The 10112-nt window shown below is 37.5% G+C and overlaps 1 protein-coding gene across 1 annotated transcript; it reads right to left on the minus strand.

The window, feature by feature from the left end:
• Positions 1-3642: 3642 nt before the first annotated feature.
• On the minus strand, positions 3643-5563 carry LOC145957294 (uncharacterized). Its single transcript, XM_083073522.1, has 2 exons — positions 4097-5563; positions 3643-3741 (listed from the first exon to the last, which is right to left on the minus strand). Exons 1-2 carry the CDS (start codon positions 5561-5563, stop codon positions 3643-3645), a joined length of 1566 nt encoding a protein of 521 aa, XP_082929648.1.
• Positions 5564-10112: the final 4549 nt, after the last annotated feature.

Here is a 10112-nt window from a genome sequence, read left to right on the forward strand (position 1 = left end):
TGTGTTGGTTATTAGTCTCCCCAGGTGTAGCAAGTAAGTCAGTTGAAGAATTAGAGAGAACCGATGAACAGTAAACCAATTACCTGTTATGTTGTGCATCTGTGTTGGTTATTAGTCTCCCCAGGTGTAGCAAGTAAGTCAGTTGAAGAATTAGAGAGAACCCATGAACAGTAAACCAATTACCTGTTATGTTGTGCATCTGTGTTGGTTATTAGTCTCCCCAGGTGTAGCAAGTAAGTCAGTTGAAGAATTAGAGAGAACCAATGAACAGTAAACCAATTACCTGTTATGTTGTGCATCTGTGTTGGTTATTAGTCTGATATGAACCCTAATTGCACCAGAGTTGAAAAAGGATCTTTTGGGTTCAAAATCTTAGACTTAATTTCTGGAATGTAGGGAAGGATCTTTTGGGTTAAAATCTTGGACTTAATTTCTGGAATGTGGGTAAGGAAATTAGATGCAAGAAATGGAGGGAAGGAAACGGTAAAGGAATGGAGGAAGAATCACTCTTCCAAGGAAGGCTTCACACAAAGAATTGTGGATGATCCTTTGATATGCCCAAATTCTTGAATCACTCAAGAACAATTGGAGAATCACTCTCAGTTAATAAAACTCAAATTCTGATCTGATTTTGTTCATCCCCATGGGCAGCTTATATAGCTTACAATCAACAACCTTCACTTACATTAGTGGACAAATAATGGACTCCACTAAGCCTGAATTATGACCACTAATGACAAAATATTATAAAAAAACACTTTAGTGGGCAATTATTGAACTTCCACTAAGCCTAACAATTATGACCACTAAAACATTAAATAAAACACATGCTAAATTCGTGCACCCCTCTGGTATGCCTCATGGCTGACTCATCCCAAAGGTTTTGGGCCTTATTTGATAAAAATAACTTGCTTAAAAAACTAGCCCAATAAGTGGTGCAGCCCAAAAAGAGTTGGCAGCCACTTTAACAAGAGTTTTAGGCCTTTATTTACTAATTACAATTACTAAGAACACCATAGAGTAATTAGGCTTCATAATCCTTGATACAATTCACCATCTTGGCCTTGTTTTCATCTTTAGGCATTTCTTCAAGAATGAGGGCCGTAACTTGTTGCAAAGCATCTTTGGCCTTTTTAGTCCTCGCCCTAGTCATTGGTCCTCCAAGTCCTTTGAGTGCTCCTAAATCCTTGCCCATGTCCTCATCATTCCCTCCCTCTTGAGAAGAATTTGTCCTCAAATCAAAGTCTCCATCTTCTACATCAAAGAGAGATAAATCAGAAACATTAAAAGTGGAACTAACATTGTACTCACCGGGCAATTCAATCTTGTAAGCATTGTCATTTATTCTTTCAAGTACTTGAAATGGACCATCCCCTCTTGGCAAAAGCTTTGATTTCCTTTGTTCCGGAAATCTTTCCTTTCTCATGTGTACCCAAACCCAATCACCAGGTTGAAACACAACTTTCTTTCGCCCTTTGTTAGCATGTTTTGCGTAGCTCTCATTTTTCTTCTCAATTTGAGCCTTCACACGTTCGTGTAACTTCTTCACATAGTCTGCTTTGGCCTGCCCTTCTTTATGTTTAAAAACAGAAATGTTAGGCATAGGCAATAAATCAAGAGGAGTCAATGGGTTAAAACCATACACAACCTCAAAAGGTGAACAATTTGTGGTGCTATGGACAGCCCTATTATATGCAAATTCAACATGAGGCAAACTTGCTTCCCAATATTTAATATTTTTTTTTAAAACAGTCCTAAGCAAGGTTCCCAAAGTTCTATTGACTACCTCAGTTTGTCCATCAGTTTGTGGGTGACAAGTTGTTGAAAATAATAATTTAGTACCTATCTTTCCCCACAAAGTCCTCCAAAAATGACTAAGGAATTTAGCATCCCTATCACTTACAATACTCCTTGGCACACCATGAAGTCTCACAACTTCTTTGAAAAACAAATCAGCCACATGACACGCATCATCTACCTTTTTGCAAGGTATGAAATGTGCCATTTTTGAGAACCTGTCAACAACCACAAAAATAGAATCTTTGCCATTCTTTGTTCTAGGCAGTCCTAACACAAAGTCCATAGATATGTCAATCCAAGGATATTCAGGAGTTGGCAAAGGAGTATACAATCCTTGCGGTAATGATTTAGATTTAGCCATTTTGCACACAACACAATGTTCACAAAATTTTTGCACATCACGTTTCATATGAGGCCAAAAAAAATGTTCTTGTAAAATTTCCAAAGTCTTTTTAATCCCAAAGTGCCCCATCAAACCACCACCATGTGATTCACTAACAAGCAATTCTCTAATGGAACATGCAGGCACACACAATTTGTTTTCTTTAAATAAAAACCCATTGTGCTTAAAATACCCATTTTGAGATAATTTCTCACATGCAGCATATATTTCACCAAAAGTTTCATCAGAAGCATACATTTCTTTCAAAGATTCAAATCCAAGCAATTTAGTTTCAAGAGTGGAAAGTAATGTATGTCTCCTTGATAAAGCATCAGCCACAATGTTCCCTTTGCCCCTTTTATGTTTTATGACATAGGGAAATTGTTCCAAAAACTCCACCCACTTGGCATGCCTCTTGTTAAGCTTGCCTTGTCCCTTCAAATACCTTAGGGACTCATGATCACTATGTATTACAAATTCTTTGGGAAAAAGATAGTGTTGCCATGTTTTCAAAGCTCTTACCAAGGCATACAATTCCTTATCATAAGTGGAAAAGTTAAGGGCAGCCCCACGTAATTTTTCACTAAAATAAGCAATTGGATGGCCTTCTTGTAACAACACAGCCCCAATACCAACATTGGAAGCATCACATTCAATTTCAAAAGATTTAGCAAAGTTTGGTAAAGCAAGAATAGGCGCATTGGTTAACCTTTGCTTAAGAGCAACAAAGGCTTCCTCTTGTTTCTCTCCCCACTTAAAACCCACATGTTTCTTTACTACTTCATTAAGAGGTGCTGCCAAGGTGCTAAAGTCCTTAACAAACCTCCTATAAAAACTTGCCAAACCATGGAAACTTCTCACTTCACTCACGGATTTAGGTGTGGGCCATTCTTGGATGGCCTTAACCTTTTCCTCATCTACTTGTACTCCTTTAGAACTTACAACAAAACCAAGGAATACAACATGATCAGTACAAAACACACATTTTTCAAGATTGGCAAACAAATGTTCTTCCTTAAGCACATTCAAAACAGATTTCAAATGTTCCACATGCAATTCAAGAGAAGTGCTATAGACAAGAATATCATCAAAATATACTACAACAAATTTGCCAATAAATTCCCTCAAAACATGGTTCATCAATCTCATGAAAGTACTGGGTGCATTAGTTAAGCCAAAAGGCATAACCAACCACTCATACAAACCATATTTTGTTTTAAAAGCAGTTTTCCATTCATCACCCTCTCTAATTCTAATTTGATTATACCCACTTTTCAAATCAATTTTAGAGAAAAAACTTGCACCATGCAATTCATCAAGCAAATCATCAAGTCTAGGAATTGGGTGCCTATATTTTATGGTGATGTTATTTAGAGCCCTACAATCAGAACACATTCTCCATGTACCATCTTTTTTAGGGACCAAAATTACTGGAACAGCACAAGGACTCATGCTATTTCTTACCCATCCTTTGGCCATGAGTTCATCCACTTGCTTTTGTATTTCTTGCGTTTCTTGTGGATTGCTTCTATAAGCTGGCTTATTGGGTAAAGAAGCTCCTGGAATGAGATCAATTTGGTGTTCAATTCCCCTCAAAGGTGGTAGTCCACTTGGTATGCTTGATGGAAAAACATCACGAAATTCCTGCAAAAGAGATTTAACACTAGAAGGTATTTCCAATTCATCAAAAGTGTTAGTGTTTAAAATCTGATTTTTGCAATACATTAGATAAAGGGGTTGTTTAGCAAGGAACAACCTCTTCACCTCACTCTTTGTTGCCAAAAGACTCTCTCTTCTCTCAAGTGTTTCACTCCTTTTCTTTTTTTTAAATTTTTGTTCACTCTTTTTCTCAAGATCACTTTCTTTTCTCTCCAAAGAAATCTTTTCTCTCATCCTCAATTGATCCTCACACACCTCTTTAGGACTCAAAGGCTTGAGGACAATCTTTTTATTTTGGTGCACAAAAGAAATCTTATTGGAATAGCCATCATGGATGGCTTTAGTGTCAAATTGCCAAGGCCTTCCTAAAAGTATGTGGCTGGCCTCCATTGGAACTACATCACATAGCACCTTATCTTTGTATTTTCCAATGGAAATCTCCACTTCTACTTGCTGCCTCACTTGCACCTCTCCATCCTCACTAAGCCACTGAAGTTTATATGGTCTAGGATGTGGTTTAGTGTCTAAATTTAGCTTTGACACTAATCTAGCACTAGCCACATTAGCGCAACTCCCTCCATCAATAATCACCATGCAAACCTTTCCATTGATGGAACACCTTGTGTGGAAAATATTCTCCCTTTGGCTTATTTCTAAAGGACTCATTTGACTACCCATCATTCTCCTTATCATCAATAAATCTCCCTCAAGGGCCTCCTCCTCCTCCTCAATGTCACCTTCCTCTTCTTCACTAACATCAGATTGGCTAGTGTAATCCCCATTCTCCTTGAGAACCATGGTCCTTTTGGTAGGACACTCATAGGCATAATGACCCATGCCTTGACACTTAAAACATTTTATGTCTTTACTCTTCTTTTGAGGCTGTTCTAGGGTCTTAGAGGATGATTTTACATGAGAAGTGGATGCTGGATTGCTTGAAGTGGCAGTCACCTCCTTCTTATTTTTGTCCTTCCAACTAAAGGAATTATAATTAGAAGAACTCTTCTTGGTCACACTTTTTCTTTTGAGTTGTTGTTCCACTTGAATGGATTTGTGCAGCAAATCTTCTATATCAACAAATTCCTGCAATTCAACAACATCACGAATATCATTATTCAAACCATTAATAAAACGAGCCATGGTTAGTTCCGGATCTTCTTCAACATTGGCTTGCATCATGAGCAAGTCCAATTCTTTGTAATACTCTTCAACTCCCTTGGTGCCTTGTGACAATTTTTGAAGTTTAAATTTCACATCTCTAGCATAGCTAGCTGGCACATAACGTTTCCTCATGAGCTTTTTCATTTCAGCCCAAGTCTCCACCAAAGGCTCTTCATTTCTCAACCTTTCTCTTTTCAACTTATTCCACCACACAAGTGCATAGTCTGAGAACTCAGCTGCTGCAAGTTTCACCTTTTGCTCTTCATCATAATTGTTACAAGTGAAAATATGTTCTATTTTGAGTTCCCATTCCACATAGGCTTCCGGATCACTCTTCCCCTTAAATGGAGGAACATTAAGTTTAATACCTTCAATTCTGTTTTGCCTAGGAGCACCAGCAATTCTTCCTCTCCTTTCTTCTTCATGATGTTCATAATTCTCTAATCGTTCAATTCTTCCATACAACTCCTCATTGTTTTCTCTCAATAATCTTTGCATTTGAGCATTAATAGCGTCGAACAAGAGTCTTTGTGTTCCATCCAAATGATCTCCATCTGCCATCTTCAAAAAAAAAACAAGAGTACTAACAAACACAAAGAAAATAGGACCTCACCACTCTTCTCACGTGTTTACACTCGTAAAAAGATCACTCTTTTTTTTTTTTTTTTTTTTAAAGCAATTCAAAAATAGACAACACAAAGAACAAACCACAAATTTGATATTTTGTGTTAAAAGCAAGGTTCAGGGTAGGCTTAAAAAAAAGAAAGGAATGCAAAACAGTCACCTAAAATTCAAAAAGAAAACAAGGAAACTTAGGAATCAAAAACTGGAATTTTAGATAAGTTAGTAACACCCTTCAACCCAACCGAAATATTACCTTAAATTTTGAGTCTTAAGTGTTCTAAACGCATGAACCATTCAGCCACAACTTTTTTTTTTTTTTTTTATATATTCACGATTTTTTTTTTTTAATACTATTCAGGCCTAATTTTTGCAATGGTTCAGAAATAAAGAAAGAACACTAAGGTAATATCAATGGTAATGAGAAATAATAAGGAAAGATGTTACCCAAAGAAATTCCAGCAAATGATGTGGATGACCCAAAAAAAACCGGAGCTCTTGATACCAAATGATATGAACCCTAATTGCACCAGAGTTGAAAAAGGATCTTTTGGGTTCAAAATCTTAGACTTAATTTCTGGAATGTAGGGAAGGATCTTTTGGGTTAAAATCTTGGACTTAATTTCTGGAATGTGGGTAAGGAAATTAGATGCAAGAAATGGAGGGAAGGAAACGGTAAAGGAATGGAGGAAGAATCACTCTTCCAAGGAAGGCTTCACACAAAGAATTGTGGATGATCCTTTGATATGCCCAAATTCTTGAATCACTCAAGAACAATTGGAGAATCACTCTCAGTTAATAAAACTCAAATTCTGATCTGATTTTGTTCATCCCCATGGGCAGCTTATATAGCTTACAATCAACAACCTTCACTTACATTAGTGGACAAATAATGGACTCCACTAAGCCTGAATTATGACCACTAATGACAAAATATTATAAAAAAACACTTTAGTGGGCAATTATTGAACTTCCACTAAGCCTAACAATTATGACCACTAAAACATTAAATAAAACACATGCTAAATTCGTGCACCCCTCTGGTATGCCTCATGGCTGACTCATCCCAAAGGTTTTGGGCCTTATTTGATAAAAATAACTTGCTTAAAAAACTAGCCCAATAAGTGGTGCAGCCCAAAAAGAGTTGGCAGCCACTTTAACAAGAGTTTTAGGCCTTTATTTACTAATTACAATTACTAAGAACACCATAGAGTAATTAGGCTTCATAATCCTTGATACAATTCACCATCTTGGCCTTGTTTTCATCTTTAGGCATTTCTTCAAGAATGAGGGCCGTAACTTGTTGCAAAGCATCTTTGGCCTTTTTAGTCCTCGCCCTAGTCATTGGTCCTCCAAGTCCTTTGAGTGCTCCTAAATCCTTGCCCATGTCCTCATCATAGTCTCCCGAGGTGTAGCAAGTAAGTCAGTTGAAGAATTAGAGAGAACCGATGAAAAGTAAACCAATTACCTGTTATGTTGTGCATCTGTGTTGGTTATTAGTCTCCCCAGGTGTAGCAAGTAAGTCTGTTGAAGAATTAGAGAGAACCAATGAACAGTAAACCAATTACCTGTTATGTTGTGCATCTGGGTTGGTTATTAGTCTCCCCAGGTGTAGCAAGTAAGTCAGTTGAAGAATTAGAGAGAACCAATGAACAGTAAACCAATTACCTCTTATGTTGTGCATCTGTATTGGTTATTAGTCTCCCCAGGTGTAGCAAGTAAGTCAGTTGAAGAATTAGAGAGAACCAATGAACAGTAAACCAATTACCTGTTATGTTGTGCATCTGTGTTGGTTATTAGTCTCCCCAGGTGTAGCAAGTAAGTCAGTTGAAGAATTAGAGAGAACCAATGAACAGTAAACCAATTACCTCTTATGTTGTGCATCTGTATTGGTTATTAGTCTCCCCAGGTGTAGCAAGTAAGTCAGTTGAAGAATTAGAGAGAACCAATGAACAGTAAACCAATTACATGTTATGTTGTGCATCTGTGTTGGTTATTAGTCTCCCCAGGTGTAGCAAGTAAGTCAGTTGAAGAATTAGAGAGAACCAATGAACAGTAAACCAATTACATGTTATATTGTGCGTCTGTGTTGGTTATTAGTCTCCCTAGGTGTAGCAAGTAAGTCAGTTGAAGAATTAGACAGAACCAATGAACAGTAAACCAATTACCTGTTACGTTGTGCATCTATGTTGGTTATTAGTCTCCCCAGGTGTAGCAAGTAAATCAGTTGAAGAATTAGAGAGAACCAATGAACAGTAAACCAATTACCTGTTATATTGTGCATCTGTGTTGGTTATTAGAGAGAACCAATGAACAGTAAACCAATTACCTGTTATGTTGTGCATCTGTATTGGTTATTAGTCTCCCCAGGTGTAGCAAGTAAGTCAGTTGAAGAATTAGAGAGAACCAATGAACAGTAAACCAATTACCTGTTATGTTGTGCATCTGGGTTGGTTATTAGTCTCCCCAGGTGTAGCAAGTAAATCAGTTGAAGAATTCGAGAGAACCAATGAACAGTAAACCAATTACCTGTTATATTGTGCATCTGTGTTGGTTATTAGAGAGAACCGATGAACAGTAAACCAATTACCTGTTATGTTGTGCATCTGTGTTGGTTATTAGTCTCCCCAGGTGTAGCAAGTAAGTCAGTTGAAAAATTAGAGAGAACCAATGAACAGTAAACCAATTACCTATTATATTGTGCATCTGTGTTGGTTATTAGTCTCCCCAGGGGTAGCAAGTTAGTCGGTTGAAGAATTAGAGAGAACCAATGAACAGTAAACCAATTACCTATTATATTGTGCATCTGTGTTGGTTATTAGTCTCCCCAGGGGTAGCAAGTTAGTCGGTTGAAGAATTAGAGATAACCAATGAACAGTAAACTAATTGCCTGTTATGTTGTGCATCTATGTTGGTTATTAGAGAGAACCAATGAACAGTAAACCAATTACCTGTTATATTGTGCATCTTTGTTGGTTATTAGTCTCCCCAGGTGTAGCAAGTAAGTCAGTTGAAGAATTAGAGAGAACCAATGAACAGTAAACTAATTGCCTGTTATGTTGTGCATCTGTGTTGGTTATTAGTCTCCCCAGGTGAAGCAAGTAAGTCAGTTGAAGAATTAGAGAGAACCAATGAACAGTAAACCAATTACCTGTTATGTTGTGCATCTGTAATGGTTATTAGTCTCCCTAGGTGTAGCAAGTAAGTCAGTTGAAGAATTAGAGAGAACCAATGAACAGTAAACCAATTACCTGTTATGTTGTGCATCTGTGTTGGTTATTAGTCTCCCGAGGTGTAGCAAGTAAGTCAGTTGAAGAATTAGAGAGAATCGATGAACAGTAAACCAATTACCTGTTATGTTGTGCATCTGTGTTGGTTATTAGTCTCCCCAGGTGTAGCAAGTAAGTCAGTTGAAGAATTAGAGAGAACCGATGAACAGTAAACCAATTACCTGTTATGTTGTGCATCTGTGTTGGTTATTAGTCTTCCCAGGTGTAGCAAGTAAGTCAGTTGAAGAATTAGAGAGAACCCATGAACAGTAAACCAATTACCTGTTATGTTGTGCATCTGTGTTGGTTATTAGTCTCCCCAGGTGTAGCAAGTAAGTCAGTTGAAGAATTAGAGAGAACCAATGAACAGTAAACCAATTACCTGTTATGTTGTGCATCTGTGTTGGTTATTAGTCTCCCGAGGTGTAGCAAGTAAGTCAGTTGAAGAATTAGAGAGAACCGATGAACAGTAAACCAATTACCTGTTATGTTGTGCATCTGTGTTGGTTATTAGTCTCCCCAGGTGTAGCAAGTAAGTCAGTTGAAGAATTAGAGAGAACCAATGAACAGTAAACCAATTACATGTTATATTGTGCGTCTGTGTTGGTTATTAGTCTCCCTAGGTGTAGCAAGTAAGTCAGTTGAAGAATTAGAGAGAACCAATGAACAGTAAACCAATTACCTGTTACGTTGTGCATCTATGTTGGTTATTAGTCTCCCCAGGTGTAGCAAGTAAATCAGTTGAAGAATTAGAGAGAACCAATGAACAGTAAACCAATTACCTGTTATATTGTGCATCTGTGTTGGTTATTAGTCTCCCCAGGTGAAGCAAGTAAGTCAGTTGAAGAATTAGAGAGAACCAATGAACAGTAAACCAATTACCTGTTATGTTGTGCATCTGTATTGGTTATTAGTCTCCCCAGGTGTAGCAAGTAAGTCAGTTGAAGAATTAGAGAGAACCAATGAACAGTAAACCAATTACCTGTTATGTTGTGCATCTGGGTTGGTTATTAGTCTCCCCAGGTGTAGCAAGTTAGTCAGTTGAAGAATTAGAGAGAACCAATGAACAGTAAACCAATTACCTGTTATGTTGTGCATCTGTGTTGGTTATTAGTCTCCCGAGGTATAGCAAGTAAGTCAGTTGAAGAATTAGAGAGAACCGATGAACAGTAAACCAATTACCTGTTAGGTTGTGCATCTATGTTGGTTATTAGTCTCCC

The sequence above is a fragment of the Cajanus cajan genome, chromosome 4, assembly GCF_000230855.2.
Source record: "Cajanus cajan strain Asha chromosome 4, NIPB_CcT2T_4, whole genome shotgun sequence".
Classification (NCBI taxonomy): domain Eukaryota; kingdom Viridiplantae; phylum Streptophyta; class Magnoliopsida; order Fabales; family Fabaceae; genus Cajanus; species Cajanus cajan.

Excerpts from the sequence above, each read along its gene's own strand:
- LOC145957294 (XM_083073522.1), bottom strand. The coding sequence starts at position 5,563 with ATGGCAGATGGAGATCATTTGGATGGAACACAAAGACTCTTGTTCGAC. Across the intron at positions 3,742-4,096 it reads AGCCTTTGAGTCCTAAAGAG|GAGCTTCTTTACCCAATAAG; the intron begins GTGTGTGAGGAT and ends ATCTCATTCCAG.